Source organism: Denticeps clupeoides, unplaced genomic scaffold, assembly GCF_900700375.1.
Source record: "Denticeps clupeoides unplaced genomic scaffold, fDenClu1.1, whole genome shotgun sequence".
Lineage (NCBI taxonomy): Eukaryota > Metazoa > Chordata > Actinopteri > Clupeiformes > Denticipitidae > Denticeps > Denticeps clupeoides.
Genome location: NW_021630099.1, coordinates 137,808 through 155,298, shown reverse-complemented (window position 1 = coordinate 155,298; position 17,491 = coordinate 137,808). Strand labels below are relative to the sequence as shown.

Genomic DNA, 17,491 nt, shown 5'->3' with positions numbered 1-17,491 from the left:
TTGGCAGACGCCCTTATCCAGAGCGACTTACAACGTGCTTTCAAGTTACCATCGATGAAGAGATCAATTCCGGTTCACTAGGACCCCAACTATGAATACATCTATTTTATTCACTCTGTTGTAGATTCTGTACACAAAGTTCGCCAACAAGAAAATTACAATTTAATCTAAATATTCTTTAAAGAGGAAGGTCTTGAGCTGTCGTTTGAAGGTGCTCAGTGACTGAGCTGTTCTGACCTCGAGGGGAAGTTCATTCCACCACCGAGGGGCCAAGACGGAGAAGAGTCTAGATGAGGGTCTTCCTTTTACCTTCAGAGATGGAGGGACCAGGCGAGCAGTACTGGAGGCTCGGAGTAAACGAGGTGCAGTGCGGAGTGTAATAAGGGCATTTAAGTGTGAGGAACGAGGATCTAGAGCAACTCAGAGAGACACAGATTAGATGTTCTCCACAAGAAAACTGCCCAGCATCGATACGACATGATCTCTTTCAAAATGTGTGGTTGTGTGATCTAAACCCGCAAAAAAACAAACGGCGGCGATCCGGCAGGTTGCCGCGCTGTGATTGGTCGGCGCGGCGGACGCTACTGCGCAGATGCGGAAGTGCGCAGGACGGAAGTCGCGGGAGCGGCAGCGATGCGCGTTTGTTGACTGCGGAGGAACGAGATGAAGAACGGGATGAAGAACATGTCTTAATGTATTTCATACGTGAGTGCGGCGCGCCGCGGCTGTAGCGGGCTTCAGGTGTTCACTGGCCCGCCTCGCCTGGTCCACCTGCTTCGGTTCGATTCCTGCTCCAGAGGACGCAGCTTCCTATTCGGGTTTATGCCGCGAGAAGTTGAATATGGTCTCAGCAGGTGGCGCGATGTTCCTAATGACCTTTATTTTGCAGCGGTGCCCGAGGTCAGGGTCAGAGGTCGTCCACGTGCCCTGCAGCATGCTGGGAAAATGCAGGTCCTAAACAGACGAGACGCCGGCGTCTGGCCTCAGACCCAGAGCCTCCTCTACAAGAACGTCCTGATCAAATGGAGGACCAAGCAGCAGAGCCTGCAGGTTGTCCACCTTCGTATACTTTTCTGTCCTCCGTAGGATGGTAGTAACCTAGTGTGTAACACACTCGACTATAAACTGAAAGACCCAGGATCAGACCCCACTTACTACCATCGTGTCCCTGAGCAAGACACTTAACCCTGAGTGTCTCCAGGGGGGACTGTCCCTGTAACTACTGACTGTAGTTGCTCTGGGTAAGGGCGTCTGGTAAATGCTGTTGTTCTTCACCGCAACTCAAGTCAAGTCAAGTTCAACTTTATTGTCAATTCTGCCACATGTACAGGACATGCAGAGAATTGAAATTACGTTACTCTCTGACCCATAAAAATAACATTAAATACAAAAACAGTAACAGTAACGAAAACAGAGTATAAATACAATTTAAAAAGAAAGGCACAATATACAATTTTAAAAACACCATATACAAATAAGGGCACATGGTGGAGAGTGCAACATCAGGAGAGTGCAAAAACCAATAGTGCAACAGAGTTTTAAGTTTAAAGTGACGAAGTGAAAGTGAGGTAGATGGCAGACCAGAGCTGCACAGAGTGACTGGTGCATGGTCAGTTTGTGTGATTTAGAGTTCAGAAAGTTTGTGGAGCAGAAGAGGGGAGTGAGGGGAGTGGGGGCAGAGTGAGGCGTGTACTGTAGATGTCTTGGAGGGAGGGGAGAGGGCCACCGATGATTCTCTCAGCTGCTCTTACTGTGCGTTGGAGAGTTTTTTGGCAGGACGCATTGCAGGCTCCAAACCACACAGTGATGCAGCTAGACAGGATGCTCTCGATGGTTCCTCGGTAGAATGTGTGCATGATGGGGGCTGGTGCTCTTGCTCTTCTAAGTTTGCGGAGGAAGTAAAGACGCTGCTGTGCTTTCTTGGCCAATGCAGTGGTGTTTTTTGTCCAGGAGAGATCCTCGGTAATGTGCACACCCAGGAACTTGGTGCTGCTCACTCTCTCCACAGATGCACCGTTGATGGTCAGAGGAGCATGCTGAGTGTTTCCTCTCCTGAAGTCAACAACAATCTCTTTCGTCTTCTCCACATTCAGGGAGAGATTGTTGTCTCCGCACCACTTGGCCAGGCGGCTCACCTCGCTTCTGTAGTTAGACTCATCCCTGTTATTAATGAGTCCCACCACAGTCGTGTCATCCGCAAACTTGATGAAGAGGTGATGCTGAGAGATCGTTCCTCATAATTTTCCCCTAATGATTTGGTCACTAAATTGAGTTTTTTTTTTTTTTTTATTCAGACGGGTTCAAATTGAATTATTTTAATCAATCCAAAGAAAATGTCAGTGAGGTGTTAAAATGTGCCAGAAATTGGGCCATTTGTGAGGATTCGCAGTTCTACCGAACCAGATATGGGGAAAAACAGAGGTGGCCTGGCAGGTGAGGAAGTGGACTCTTAACTGAAAGGTTGTGGGTTCGAATACCGAATCTGCCGAGGTGCCCCTTGATGAAGGTACAGTCTCTACATACTGCTCCCCGGGCACCTGTCATGGCCGCCCACTGCTCACCAAGGGTGATGGTTAAATACAGAGGACACGCGTCACCGTGTGCTGTGCTGCAGTGTTTCACGATGACAATCACTTCACTTCCACTTTCCTACTCTGAACTCGATACAGGAAGAAGTTGTAGTTCTGGGTAGCGGTCTTTATCTGGGTTGTGGTTTCAGTTTCTTTTTTATTGTTATTGTTGAAAGGAGGTAAAAATACTCTCCGAATGGCGAGAAATGATAACGATTATCGATATGATGCGGGGTTTGTGGTGTAGGAGATCTTCCTGCCGCTGCTGCTGCTCAGCCTCCTGATCCTCATCAGCACCATGAACCCTCACGACCACTACGCCAGCGTGGACACCAAGGAGCTGGAGCTGGAGGAGTTCCTGAGGATCCGAGGCCTGGGCTACACGCCCATCAACAACGTCACCACCCTCATCATGGACGAAGTGGCGCGCGAGCTGCGTGAGTTGGAGCCAGAGCCTGCCTCGGCGGGGTGTCCAGGTAGTAAAACTTGTTTGTTCATCTGCGTTCTCAGACCTGCAGGAGGCGCTGGAGATGTTCTCCACCGAGTCGGAACTCGCCAACGCCAGTCGCTACGAGTCCAATTTTGTGGGCGTGGTTTTCCTTGACAACATGTCCTACAAGCTGCGCTTTCCCTACGGCGAGCTGCCTCTGCCCAGCGACTACACAGAGTCCTTTGGTGAGGGGGTGCAGGGCGTGGCGAGTGGGTGGGGCCTGTGTGATTTGGACACGCCTCTGTACGCTTCTGATCTCCGCTCCTCCACCCACAGCCAGCTGCTTCTCCACCTCGGGGAACTGCAGAGCTGCTAACTACTGGTACTCGGGGTTTGTGCGCCTGCAGGCCCACATCGACGCCGCCATCATACAGGTGAGAGGTCAGGGGTCAGTCACGCTGGCCTGGACGTCATTTCCTGTGTTAACGAGAGGGTGGGCTTCTCGTGCCGTAGATGCAGACCAAGCGCTCTGTGTGGAAGGAGCTGAAGGTGCGGGCGGTGATGATGGGGCAGTCTGCATCAGTGGAGGTGCAGAAGTTCCCTCACGCCCTCATCTCCATCTACCTGGTCCTGGCCTTCACCCCTTTCGTTTCCTTCCTCATCGTCAATGTCGCTGCCGAGAAGGAGCGGCGCCTCAAAGACACCATGACCATGATGGGACTGTACGACTCGGCCTTCTGGTGCGTGATTATAATTGTGCTTCTAACTGGTCCTCCCAGGAGCTCCAGAAGTAGTCAGGCAGACAGGTGCATTACGGGAATCACATTCCACGCGCCTCGCTAGTCTTCGTGCTGCCCGTGGGTGACCGCAGCTCTGTCCTTCATGGGATAAACTGCCACCAGCAGGGTTTATAGAGCAGCCGTGTCTTCACATCGGTCATTTTTGTGAAAATGATCTGGTTTTGTGTGGATTGTTTAACTGCTTCTTCAGAATAATTTTAATTAAGATGTTTATTTCTTCTTTTAATGGTCATTTGTCGCTTGGTCTCAGGCTCTCCTGGGGTCTCCTGTATGCTGTGCTGGTCACCGCTATGTCCGTCCTGCTGGCCGTCATCGCCACCTGGACCAGCCTGTTCTACAACAGCAGCTTCCTGGTCATCTTCCTCCTCATCTTCCTCTACGGCATTTCCTCCGTACGTCTGCTGTCGGTCACGTGACCTGTCCTGGGTTTTTATTCTGCAGCTGATGGGGCAGTGGTGGCCTAGCCGGTAAGGAAGCGGGCCCGTAATCGGAAGGTTGCCGGTTCGAATACCGAGCCGCCAAGGTACCGTCCCCACGCGTTGCTCCCCAGGCGCCTGTCATGGTGCCCACTGCTCACCAAGGGTGATAGTTAAATACAGAGGACACGTTTCACCTTGTCACCGTGTAATCGCTTTCACTTTTAATTGTGCCCCCGAACCCCAGATCTTCTTCTCCTTCATGCTGACCCCGCTGTTTAAGAAGCCCAAGTTCGCCAGCACCGTGGGCTCCATGCTGACCGTGGTGTTCGGCTGCCTGTCCCTCTTCACCGTCCTGATCCGCGACTTCCCGCAGACGCTCGTCTGGCCGCTCTGCCTGCTCTCCCCCAGCGCCTTCTCCATCGGCATCGCCCAGGTCCCTCATCGCAGGGCTTTCTTACCTGCAACAGCTCTAGATTGGTCATGTTTGTCACTACTAAGGGGGAGCAGAGTTCATGCAAGGACAGACTGTTGTCACGATGTCTGTGGAATTATCTGTGATGATGATGTACGCATATTGTGTACAAATAAAGTTAATATTGCTCTCTTTACAAATACTTATATCTGGTGTAGTTATAGTAAAACGGAGATGAATAAGAGCAAGTTGGCAAATAACGACGCTCTTACAACCCTGCTGAGGTCCCAAATGGGAAAATCGGAGTTATAAAGTGTCTACTGTCCATTTACTGCCACGGTTTCCCCTTTGTGGGACTAATGAAGGGTGATCTTGGTAGGTGGTGTACCTGGAGGCGCAAGGTGATGGTGCAGTTTTCTCCACCCTGGCTAACGGTCCTCATGCCCTCTATGTGCCGCTGGTGATGTTGCTCCTGGACTGCGTCCTCTACCTGCTGCTGGCCGTCTACCTGGACCAGGTGCTGCCAGGTGAGCGAGTGGTGTCCTGCCTACTTCGCTGCTGTTTTCCTGGTCACCTTCTTGTACAGTTTTTTACTGTATGTCTTGGGTGGCCTAGCGTGTATGGAAGCAGACTCATAATCAGAAGGTTGTGGGTTTGAATCCTGAACCGCCAAGGTGCCACTGAGGTCCCCTTGATGAAGGTACCGTCCCCACACGTTGCTCCCCGGGCGCCTGTCATGTCTGTCCACTGCTCACCAAGGGTGACGGTTAAATACAGAGGACACGTTTCATCATGCTGCAGTTTCACAATGAAAATCACATCTCTTTCAGGTGAGTTTGGCATGCGCCGGTCCATCCTCTACTTCCTGAAACCGTCCTACTGGTCCCAGAGCCGGCGGTGCTATGTGGAGGTCACCTCGGCCACCGACCCCGAGGTCAACGGAGTTCCCGCAGGGGGTGAGTCGGCGGAGGCAGTGTCTCCGGAATTCCGGGGGAAGGACGTGATCAGGTAGGCTGGAATCCGGGATTGGTGTGGGGTGTTGTACTGACCTCTAGGGTCCCCATGTGTCCTTGAAATCCTTGAAAGTTTGTGAATCTGAACAAATAAGTTCAAGGGCCTGGAATGTTTTTGAAAACGTGCATAAAAAAAAACATTATTTTTGGGTAAATTGTGTGAATGTGTTGTTCTTCTGTAGATTTTCAGCACTGTATTCTATATGCGCATCCTGTGCGTAGTCAACGTAACATGTGCATAGCCAATTTAGGTGCAACCAGAGTGGAAGTGGAAGTTTTTCTAAAACTAGCTTATTCAATGATGAAGGTAAATAAACTGATATCATCTCACAATATTTCAACTAAAATTCCATAAAAATGTGACGTACGTCCTTAGCATGGACATATTCATGCATTGTGGATGTGAATGTAGGCTATGAATATGATCAATATATTCAATATTGAGAACTTCCGAGATCGGGATGGCTTCTCCTCACACAGAACCGTATTTGTGGGATTTACTGTAATTTATATTGAAGTAATCAGTTAATGGACAGCAGGAGCAAAATAATGTCCATCAACGATCTTTTTTTATGTCTGTGTGTACATGCACCAGGATTAATAACATCCATAAGGTTTATAGAGAGAAGGACACCACGGTGGATGCTCTGAGAGGTGGGTGTGGATCTTGTCACGTCCTTCAGTGACTCGTCACAATTGTTTTCTGGAACTCAAACACATTTTCTACATTAATGTTTGACCCTGCAGGCTTGACCTTTGACATCTATGAGGGTCAGATCACAGCGCTGCTGGGCCACAGTGGAGCTGGAAAGTCCACCCTCATGAACATCCTGTGTGGCATCTGCCCACCAAGCGAGGGTCAGCCAATCAGAGCGCTCACACAAGACCACACCCATTACACCCGCAACGTCCAGTTTATTAAGAGGAAGCGTGTGTGTGTTGAGTACAGGTACAGTGACCATGTATGGCTCCCCGGTCTGTGAACTCGCAGAGGGTGCAGAGCTGAAACAGCTGGTGGGCATCTGTCCCCAGTTCAACATCATCTTTGATGTTCTCACTGTTGAGGAACATCTGAAGATCTTTGCTGCCATCAAAGGCATTCCAGGAAGTGACATTAACAGTGAGGTATTTGCCAGAGCCACTCCCACCATGCACCAGCTACATGCCACGCCCACCATGCACAATGTAGAAATGAAAATAACATCTCACATGTTTACCTAATCAGTGAGCGGACATTTTCACCCCATTGGTCCTTTGCAGGTCTCCAGGGTGCTGAAGGATCTGGACCTGGAGAAGATCATGGACGCTCAAGCCAAGAATCTGAGTGGTGGCCAGAAGAGGAAATTGTCTGTGGCCATCGCTGTCCTGGGAGACCCGAAGGTGAAGACTCACCAGCACATGATGTGTGGGTGTGGGTGTGTGTGGGTGTAAATGGTTTGTGTGTGTGTGTGTGTGTGTGTTCTAGATCCTGCTGCTGGATGAACCCACCGCAGGTATGGATCCCTGCTCACGCCATCAGGTGTGGTCCATGCTGAAGAGCCGCAGGGCGGGTCGGGTCACCATCCTCACCACACACTACATGGATGAGGCCGACATCCTTGCAGGTGACCCATCCATCCAGTTCTACCTCATCTCTGTGAAGATGTTCTTGTGTTGAATACATAGTTTCTTCTCTTGATCTTCCTGCAGACCGTAAGGCAGTGATTTCTCAGGGCCGGTTGAAGTGTGTGGGATCGTCTCTGTATCTGAAAACCAAGTGTGGTGTTGGGTACCACCTCAGGCAAGTCCAGCCTTCTCCACCCAGTTCCTCTGCAGTATGTGGCTGGTGGTGGTGCTCTGTTCTTGTTCTAACTTGGGTGTCTCTGCTCTCAGGATGTCAGTCAGTGGAGGTAGTGAAGTCCAGTCCATCACCTCACTAGTCCAGCAGCACGTTCCCCTGGCGCAGATGTCACGAAAGCAGGAGGCGGAGCTTACATTCACGCTGCCTTTTGAGAGCATGGACACATTTCCAGGTGACATTAGTGTAGACGCACGCATTAGTGAAAGTGAAGTGATTGTCACATGTGGTACACAGCAGCACAGCACACGGTGCACACAGTGAAATTTGTCCTCTACATTTAACCATCACCCTGAGTGAGCAGTGAGCCCAATGACAGGCCCCCGGGAAGCAGTGTGTGGGGACGGTGCTTTGCTCAGGGGGACCTCAGTGGCACCTTGGCAGATCGGGATTTGAACCGGCAACCTTCTGATTACGGGGCCGCTTCCTTAACCACTAGGCCACCACTGCCCCTGGAGGACCAATATTACCTGTTTGTAATATTTGTGTATTTCTCCTGTTTGCAGGTCTATTTGCAGAGCTGGACTGTCGACCAGACCTGGGAATCACCAACTATGGCGTCTCCATGACTACCCTGGAGGATGTGTTCTTGCGCCTGGAGGCCGAGGCTGAGGTGGACCAAGCAGGTGGGTCAGGGGCCGAGGGTCATATGCAGTTCCTGGACAGATGCAGTCCGAATGCAGCGTCTGTCTGTCCATCCCAGACTACAGCGTGTTTAACCAGGAGGTGCTGGAGGACGAGGGCGACGCCTCATCTCTGGATGACATCGACCAGCGGCTGCTGACCTTCTCCGACAGCCGGCAGGACTCTGCCAGTGGCCACGCCCTCTGGAGACAGCAGTTCCGCACCGTGGCCTGGCTCCACACCCTCAGCCTGCAGAGAGAGAGGAAACCTGTGCTGTACACGTGAGCACAACCACTTCCTGTCCTCCTAACGGCCCGTCTCGCTGGCCCCGGCCTCGTAACGGCCCGTCTCGCTGGCCCCGGCCTCGTAACGGCCCGTCTCGCTGGCCCCGGCCTCGTAACGGCCCGTCTCGCTGGCCCCGGCCTCGTAACGGCCCGTCTCGCTGGCCCCGGCCTCGTAACGGCCCGTCTCGCTGGCCCCGGCCTCGTAACGGCCCGTCTCGCTGGCCCCGGCCTCGTAACGGCCCGTCTCGCTGGCCCCGGCCTCGTAACGGCCCGTCTCGCTGGCCCCGGCCTCGTAACGGCCCGTCTCGCTGGCCCCGGCCTCGTAACGGCCCGTCTCGCTGGCCCCGGCCTCGTAACGGCCCGTCTCGCTGGCCCCGGCCTCGTAACGGCCCGTCTCGCTGGCCCCGGCCTCGTAACGGCCCGCCTCGCTGGCCCCGGCCTCGTAACGCCCCGCCTCGCTGGCCCCGGCCTCGTAACGCCCCGCCTCGCTGGCCCCGGCCTCGTAACGCCCCGCCTCGCTGTCCCGGCGTCCTAACGCCCTGTCTCTCTGCAGTTTCACCCTGTTCCTGGTCTTCCTGTCTGCGGTTCTCGTCCTCTCTCTCGCCACGGGGAACATCCAGCTACACTCGCCAGAGCGGCGCTTCCTCCCCATCTACCTGCAGCGTCCACACCAGCCGCCGCACAAGTACTCCACCCCTCTTCTGGTGCACAATGCCTCTGGTCAGCTTTATACCGCAGGGTTTCTGGCTGTGTTTGTGTGTTTGTGTGTGTGTGTGTGTAAAATGTGTTTGTATCCATGCAGAATCTGACATTTCCAGCTTCGTCCAGCACCTGGAGGCACAGGACATTAAGGTGGAGATGATGAAGAAGACAGACTTCATGGTCATGGCCCCCCACAGCGCTGCCATCATGGTCTACGGTTCTACAAGAGTGAGCTTGTATTTTTAATTTATGTTTGACGTTGCCATGGTGACTGTACTCCTGTATCAGCATCATATGAGTCATGTTATAACAGACACACGTGCATCTGGAAAGTATTCAGAGCACATCACTTTTACAACCGTATTCCAAAATTGATTAAATTCATTTTTCCCCTCAGAAGTCTACACACAATACCCCATAATGACAACGTGTAAAACGTGTACTTAAGTATTCACATCATTTGCCATGAAGCTCAGAATTGAGCTCAGGTGCCTCCTGTTTCCCCTGATCATACTTGAGATGTTCCTGCAGCTTAATTGGAGTCAGAGCTCCAGAGTGTAACTTTCTCGATCCCACAAGTAGCACTATCAGTCTGTGTGTTGCATAGAGTCGAGTGGAGGACCCTGACACAGAGTAAAGTAAAGCTTATTTACTTTCCATCCCAGCATCCCATTTTCAACTTTGCCAACTTTTGTAGTTTTGTTCACATTGGAAATATTGAGAAGTGTTATTGTTGGGTTTGAATATATTTTTAAGTAAAAGTTGTCATTGTGATTCACTGCAGCACAGCACACAGTGACACAATGAAATGTATCATCTGTATTTAAGTCACCCTTGGTGAGCAGTGGGCACCTTGACAGGCACCCGGGGAGCAGTGTGTGGGGCGGTACTTTGCTCAGTGGCACCATGGTGGATCAGGATTCGAACCGGCAACCTTCTGATTACGGGGCCGCTTCCTTAACTTTTGGGCCACCGCTGTACAGAGGCATCCTGAATGAAAACTGCTCCAGGGCGCTCTTGAACTCTGGGGTAATGGTTCATCTTTCATCAGGACACAGACACTAAGCACACAGCCAAGATATGAAAGGAGTGGCTTCAGGACAACTCTGACTATCCTTGAGTGTCCCAGCCAGAACCCAGACTTGAATCTGATTGAACATCTCTGGAGAGATCACACTGCTTCCTGGGCGCCTGTCATGGCTGCCCACTGCTCAATAAGGGTGATGGTTAAAAGCAGAGGACACATTATGTTATGTCACCGTGTGCTGTGCTGCAGTGTTTCACAATGACAATAACTTCACTTTCATTGTGTAAAGGCTACTTATGTAATGTTTTTTTAATAAATTTGGTAAAACATCAAGTGAACTTTAATAAAAGTTGACATTATGGGGTGTTGTGTGTAGAATTCTAAGCAATTTTGGAATAAGGCTGTAACATAACAAAATGTGGAGAAACTGTGAATAGTTTGGGTGCGTATATATACATCACCTGCCTGTCAACACAATAAAAAGGTGAAGTGTTAGTGATCTCTTTCTCCATTTCTGATGTGAATGCAGTGGTGCATTTAGTAGAGAGATATTCCACAGACGTTGTCCTTATTTCTGCTGTGGCCCGCAGAGTTTCAACTACTGCATCGCGTTCAACAGCACCACTGTCCACTCGCTGCCCATGAGCGTCAATGTCCTGAGCAACGCCCTCTTGCGGGGACTCAACGGCTCCGGACGCATCAGCACCTGGACAAAACCTTTCGACTACGTCAGTTTCATGAGACCAAACAAACGAGTTTATAATGGTGACATTTTATAATCATTAACACTGTTCATTCCTTTAATCATGTTAGCAAATGCCTGACTCTATGTCCTACGTCCTGGTGGACATCGAGGTGGTCATACTGGGCATGCTGGCAGCAGGAATGCCTGCTTACTTCGCCATGGACCACACCCGTGATCAGGAGGTCCGTAGAACCGTTGAAAACAAATATCTGTCTCAGTTCTTGTACAACCTGTCTAACGTGTGGTTCCTTTACTGGTTCCAGATCAGGTGCCGTTCAACCCTCCGGATCTCCGGTCTGCTTCCATCAGCGTACTGGTGCGGCCAGGCAGCTATCGACGTACCGTTCTTCTACCTGGTCCTCATCTGTATGACCAGTACGCTATTCTTCTTCCACTCCAACAAGCTCATGACCTCCAGCAACGTCACAGCAGTGGTTAGTGGTCACGGACTGGGACTGACTGGCACGGGGAGTGGAAGTTGTGTGAAGGCTGACCGGCGTGTCCCTGCTCCCATACAGGCGCTGTGTCTCACTGGCTACTGCCCATCCATGGTCCTCTTCACCTACTGCGTCTCCTTCCTCTTCACCAGAGTCCAGAGCAACAGGGATTTCTTCTCCGTCGTCTCAATGATGGTGAGCAGTGCTGCTCACTCCATCTGTCTGGTTCCTTTGTTTTTTCCTGAGCTGAAGTTAAATAAGTGTTTGTGTGTGTGAGTTAGGTGTGTGTGGTCTCAGCGTCTCTGGTCCAGGTGTCCTTTCTGAATGATATCAGTGGGGGGGTGGTGTTCCTCCACAATGTGCTGTGCTTCTTCAGTCCCCTCTACCCACTGATGGGCTGCCTCAGCTTCATCACCAAGGTCAGTCAGATCACCACCCTGCAGCCTGGGCGTGTCCACGGCATCAAGAAGATGCTTCATCCTTTTGATGTTCTTCATCACAGGTGACCTTCCTGCCATCTTCTGAGGAGGAGGACCTTCTGTGGAAGAACCTGCTAGTGACTGTGGTGGCTGTAAGACTGGACAAAATAACAGTTCACAGGAAGCGGAACCTGTGGTTACAGTGGTGCATATTAACTCTGTGATCTTGGTGTGTGTTCCTCCAGCCGTACCTGCAGTGTGTCCTGCTTCTCTTCCTGCTGCGATGGTTGGAGCTACGCTATGGAGGAAAAGCCATGAAGGATGGCCGGGCCTGCAGGTCGTAGAACTTAGAATCTTCATGTTTATTAAAGGGTTCTTGTGTGGCTGTGCAGTAAAATCATGTGTGTGGCACTGAGCTCCACTCTATTCCCACATCTGGTTCTGCAGGACCTTGTCCAGAACCAAGGGCCCAGTGCAGTCCAATCCTGAGGAGGGTAGAGGTGAGGATGAGGACGTCCTGATGGAGATGGCGCGAGTGAAGGAGTCACTTACCTGTCAGAGCTGTGAGGAGGTGTGTGCGTATGTTTACACACACCTATGAGTGTGTTCGCAGAGCCCCTAAATGGTGGTGAGATTGTGTGTGTGTTCTCAGAGGCCCTGTGTGGTGGTGGTGGTGTGTGTGCGTTTGTGTGTCCGTCCTCAGAGGCCCTGTGTAGTGGTTGTGGTGTGTGTGTGTGTGTGTGTGTGTGTGTGTCCCCGTCCTCAGAGGCCCTGTGTAGTGGTGGTGGTGGTGTGTGTGTGTGTCCGTCCTCAGAGGCCCTGTGTAGTGGTGTGTGTGTGTGTGTGTGTGTGTCCTCAGAGGCCCTGTGTAGTGGTGGTGGGGTGTGTGTGTGTGTGTGTGTGTGTGTCCTCAAAGGCCCTGTGTAGTGGTGGTGGTGTGTGTGTGTGTGTGTGTGTGTGTCCTCAGAGGCCCTGTGTAGTGGTGGTGTGTGTGTGTCCTCAGAGGCCCTGTGTAGTGGTGGTGGTGGTGTGTGTGTGTCCTCAGAGGCCCTGTGTAGTGGTGGTGGTGGTGTGTGTGTGTGTCCTCAGAGGCCCTGTGTAGTGGTGGTGGTGGTGTGTGTGTGTGTCCGTCCTCAGAGGCCCTGTGTAGTGGTGTGTGTGTGTGTGTGTGTGTGTCCTCAGAGGCCCTGTGTAGTGGTGGTGGGGTGTGTGTGTGTGTGTGTCCTCAAAGGCCCTGTGTAGTGGTGGTGGTGTGTGTGTGTGTGTGTGTGTGTGTCCTCAGAGGCCCTGTGTAGTGGTGGTGTGTGTGTGTCCTCAGAGGCCCTGTGTAGTGGTGGTGGTGGTGTGTGTGTGTCCTCAGAGGCCCTGTGTAGTGGTGGTGGTGGTGTGTGTGTGTGTCCTCAGAGGCCCTGTGTAGTGGTGGTGGTGTGTGTGTGTGTGTCTCCTCAGAGGCCCTGTGTAGTGGTGGTGGTGGTGTGTGTGTGTGTCTCCTCAGAGGCCCTGTGTAGTGGTGTGTGTGTGTGTGTGTGTGTGTCCTCAGAGGCCCTGTGTAGTGGTGTGTGTGTGTGTGTGTGTCCTCAGAGGCCCTGTGTAGTGGTGGTGTGTGTTTGTGTGTGTGTGTCCTCAGAGGCCCTGTGTAGTCGTGGTGGTGTGTGTTTGTGTGTGTCTGTCCTCAGAGGCCCTGTGTGGTGGTGGTGGTGTATGTGTATGTGTCTGTCCTCAGAGGCCCTGTGTAGTGTAGCTCCAGTGGCGCAATCGGTTAGCGCGTGGTACTTATAAAACAGTTTCTGATGAGCTATGCCGAGGTTGTGAATTCAAGCCTCTCCTGGAGCAATGTGTCTTTAACCTTATTTCATTTCATTATGGGTGGTAGTAGCCTAGTGTGTAACACACTCGCCTATGAACCAGGAGACCCAGGTTCAAATCCCACTTACTACCATTGTGTCCCTGAGCAAGACACTTAACCCCAAGTTGCTCCAGGGGGACTGTCCCTGTAACTACTGATTGTAAGTTGCTCTGGATAAGGGCGTCTGATAAATGCTGATAAATGCTGTAAATGTGTAGTGGTGGTGGTGTGTGTGTGTCCTCAGAGGCCCTGTGTAGTGGTGGTGTGTGTGTGTGTGTCCTCAGAGGCCCTGTGTAGTGGTGGTGTGTGTGTGTGTGTCCTCAGAGGCCCTGTGTAGTAGTGGTGGTGGTGTGTGTGTGTCCTCAGAGGCCCTGTGTGGTGGTGTGTGTGTGTGTCCTCAGAGGTCCTGTGTAGTGGTGGTGGTGGTGTGTGTCCTCAGAGGCCCTGTGTAGTGGTGGTGGTGTGTGTGTGTCCTCAGAGGCCCTGTGTAGTGGTGGTGGTGTGTGTGTGTCCTCAGAGGCCCTGTGTCGTGGTGGTGGTGTGTGTGTGTTTGTTCTCATTTACATTTATAGCATTTATCAGACGCCCTCATCCAGTCCCCTGGAGCAACTTAGGGTTAAGTGTCTTGCTCAGGGACACAATGGTAGTAAGTGGGATTTGAACCTGGGTCTTCTGATTCATATATACCCATTAGGCTACTACCAGCCTTCTCAGAAACCCTGTGTGGTGGTGAATGTGTGTGTATGTGTGTGTGTCCTTAGAGCCCCTACGTGGTAGTAAGTGTGTGTGTGTGTGTGTTCTTAGAGACCCTGTGTGGTGGTGAGTGATCTGAGGAAGGAGTATTCTGGTCGGAGGGAGGGTTTCTCCCTCATCAAACGCCACAAAGTGGCGACCAAGAGGGTCTCTTTCTGTCTGCGGAAAGGTACTTGAGACTCTTTAAAACCCCACACATATATACACACACACACACACACACACACACACACACACACACACACACACACACACACAGAGACCTGTTCACTAACATACAGATACATACCGCCTGTCAGAAAAGCTCCTCCTTTACCTGTGCAGGTGAGGTGCTGGGCCTGTTGGGGCCGAACGGGGCTGGGAAGAGCACCATCATGCACATGTTGGCTGGAGACACTAACCCCACAGCAGGCCAGGTGCGTCCACATCAGTAATGGGTTCTGTTGGCTTGCTTTGGTACTAAGTTCTCAGGGTTTTCAGGGTATCGAGTGGAAGCTTGAGCTCTTCCATCAGCTTTGTTTTTTTTTTCCCCTGCAGATTTTGATGGGAGATTATGGGTCAGGCGTCCGGCCGGGGAACAACCCCCTGGAACACGTGGGCTACTGCCCTCAGGTCAACCCGCTCTGGCCTCGCCTCACCCTTCAGGAACATCTGGAGATCTACGCAGCCATCAAGGGTCTCAAGGACCAGGATGTCCCTGGCATCATCAGACGGTGAGACAATGACAGTAACACCCATGTGGATTAAGGTTCTAAGACTAAAAACTCTTAACTGCATGTCTGTGTCTAACAGCGTGGTCCACGCCCTGGACCTCAAGGATCATCTCCACAAACAGTCTAAAAACCTGTCTGGAGGCATCAAGAGAAAGGTGGCCGGCTGATTGGTTCTCAGTTCTGATTCTCTTCACATGAACATGGGTGCTCCGTTCTGATTCTCTGGGTGCACATTTCAGTATTTTTTTTTGCTTTTCTTTGGTCCAGCTGTGCTTTGCGCTGAGCATGCTGGGAAACCCACAGATTGTTCTCCTGGACGAGCCGTCCACAGGCATGGACCCCAAGTCTAAGCAGAGGATGTGGTGAGGACCGCTTCTCTGTCCTGTGCTGGTTGAGATGAATGAGGGATGAACTCCGCCTGTTCCCCCCGACAGGAGGGCGATTCGTGCTGCGTTTAAGAACTGCCAGCGAGGCGCCATCTTAACCACGCATTACATGGAGGAGGCGGAGGCTGTGTGCGACCGCGTGGCCATCATGGTGTCTGGCCAGATCCGGTGACTACATTTCCCACAATCCACTCCTCCCAGTCTGGCTGGATTTGGGGAGCTGTTTGTTCTGACGTAGCTCTTTATTTTCCTCGCAACAGCTGCATCGGCTCCATCCAGCACCTGAAGGGGAAGTTCGGCCGCTGCTACAGCCTGGAGATCAAACTGCGGGAGGAGCTGGCCGGGCTGCAGCAGGTCGCCCAGCTCCACGCGGAGGTCCTGCGCATCTTCCCCCACGCCGCCCGCCAGGACAGGTCTGTGTCTGGACACGCCCGCTGTCACGTTCAGAACCTGCCCCTTATTCCAGGTGCCTCTGGTCTGTTTCAGTTTTGCCACTATGATGGTTTACAAGGTTCCCATGGAGGACGTGCAGTCGCTGGCTGAGTCCTTCTCCCAGCTGGAGAGTGGTGAGTGACCCAGGTCCGGTCTCGTCCGGTCCACTTTCTAACATCTGCCATCATTCGTCCAACCTTCTTCTTACAGCCAAACAAAGCTTCAACTTTGAGGAGTACAACTTCTCACAGTCCACCTTAGAACAGGTGAGAACTTTTCTGTCAATCGATTTTCATTCTTATCACGTGTGTATTGAACAAGTATCTGCTGTGTGTGTGTGTGTGTGTGTGTGTGTGTGTAGGTGTTTCTGGAATTTGCAAAGGAGCAGGAGAATGAGGATGAGGAGATGGGTTCTCTCAGCACCACCTTCCAATGGCTTCGGCTGCACCAAGAAGGCGCCCTTCCTGTCAGTCATGCTGACAGTGTTGTACACCAGCTGTGACCCCGCCCAACTGCGTGACAACCCCGCCCACACTGGCTCTCTCTGTGGTGGCCACGCCCCCTGCCTTTACACAGTGCATGCGCCAGCTTCCGCCTTACTTTTTGTGGAACCTTGAGTGAACTGTTTTGGTGTCAGTGTGTGATCGCTCTCTCTCTCACACACACACACACACACACACACATAATCGTGCACACACACTGCAAGGTGTGTACAAACTGTTGAGATCTTTTTAAATACAAGAGAACTTTTTATTTTTTCGGACGAGATTTTTTTAGTTTCTTATCTTGTTCCTTTTGACTTCACTGATGGTCGTGTCCACCCGTGCGCTCACCAACACAGAACCGAATCCTTCTCCTACGGTACCAAAGCAGAACACGTTGTGACCCGCCTGTCACCCGCCTGCCGCGCCGTCACAGCAGGATGTAGCATGTGACCGATGCTGACAACTATTTAATCTCTTTATTGTGTTGTTGAAACAGTTTGGTCGTTTGCATTTTACTGGTTGTCCGTCTGCTCTCTGATCTTCTCTCCTCATCTTCACCTGAACTGTAGAGTTGTAGTGACTCTGCCCACAGCGTCATGCCACACTGGGGAGAGCTCCTGAAGGACCTGGATGAAGAAACAGTTTTAGGAATGTGAAGATCTCAGCCCGTGAGACTCCCAAAAGGACGGAGCACAGCCTTCATCTTCATTTTTCATCCAGCCAAATGCAAAAACGTACCAAAAGCCTATATAACAACGTGTGTTCTTCAGTAGTGTGGTCCGAATGAGGTGGACGGGGACGTTCTCGAGGAGGTGGACTCACTGTTTAATCGTCGTAACCTTTTCTACCAAGTGCAATATATGTACAGAACTCGTGTCTTCTGCTCGGTATGGTGAAATGTAGCCTCCTTTTTATTGTGTGTGCAGATTCTTCTTCATCTTCCACCAGCAGTGCAGACTGATGTTGAATCTGATTCATCTGTAATATGCAACATGTTTTTATAAAGTCATTTTCCTGACACATCCATCCATCCTCCACCCTGTAAACTCCCTCCATCCTCGGTCTTGAATAAAGTGCTGCAAACGACGCGTGTTTTGTGCAATTTGGGAGTATTTCATATCGCGAGTTTCGGTCCCGCGCCGCTCGCCGTACTTCCG

General features: G+C 51.6%; 1 protein-coding gene across 2 annotated transcripts; it reads left to right on the top strand.

Annotated features, from left to right (window-relative positions):
- The first annotated feature begins 600 nt into the window (after positions 1 to 600).
- abca5 (ATP-binding cassette, sub-family A (ABC1), member 5) lies at positions 601 to 17,422 on the top strand. 2 transcript variants are annotated; one of them, XM_028969005.1, is made up of 39 exons: positions 601 to 705; positions 890 to 1,050; positions 2,818 to 3,007; positions 3,081 to 3,245; positions 3,337 to 3,434; positions 3,514 to 3,740; positions 4,051 to 4,192; positions 4,464 to 4,652; positions 5,011 to 5,158; positions 5,462 to 5,639; positions 6,240 to 6,298; positions 6,392 to 6,502; positions 6,594 to 6,769; positions 6,905 to 7,024; positions 7,110 to 7,248; positions 7,334 to 7,424; positions 7,517 to 7,656; positions 7,988 to 8,107; positions 8,185 to 8,386; positions 8,943 to 9,109; positions 9,192 to 9,319; positions 10,709 to 10,846; positions 10,932 to 11,045; positions 11,127 to 11,297; positions 11,382 to 11,495; positions 11,582 to 11,719; positions 11,803 to 11,871; positions 11,965 to 12,056; positions 12,167 to 12,290; positions 14,370 to 14,487; positions 14,643 to 14,734; positions 14,856 to 15,031; positions 15,111 to 15,186; positions 15,299 to 15,393; positions 15,466 to 15,585; positions 15,678 to 15,830; positions 15,904 to 15,983; positions 16,060 to 16,115; positions 16,211 to 16,351. In XM_028969005.1, the coding sequence occupies exons 1-39, from the start codon at positions 693 to 695 to the stop codon at positions 16,349 to 16,351; spliced, it is 5,031 nt and encodes a 1,676-aa protein (XP_028824838.1). In that variant the 5' UTR covers positions 601 to 692. The 2 variants fall into 2 exon arrangements, with proteins under 2 accessions (XP_028824838.1, XP_028824837.1); XM_028969004.1 differs by having other exon boundaries at positions 608 to 1,050; positions 16,211 to 17,422.
- The last annotated feature ends 69 nt before the right edge of the window (positions 17,423 to 17,491 follow it).

Bases quoted from the DNA above. Each gene is read 5' to 3' on its own strand.
- abca5 (XM_028969004.1), top strand. From the start codon at position 823: ATGCCGCGAGAAGTTGAATATGGTCTCAGCAGGTGGCGCGATGTTCCT. The intron at 6,770-6,904 runs GTATTTGCCAGA...GGTCCTTTGCAG, and splicing joins GAAGTGACATTAACAGTGAG to GTCTCCAGGGTGCTGAAGGA. The intron at 14,488-14,642 runs GTACTTGAGACT...TTACCTGTGCAG, and splicing joins CTCTTTCTGTCTGCGGAAAG to GTGAGGTGCTGGGCCTGTTG.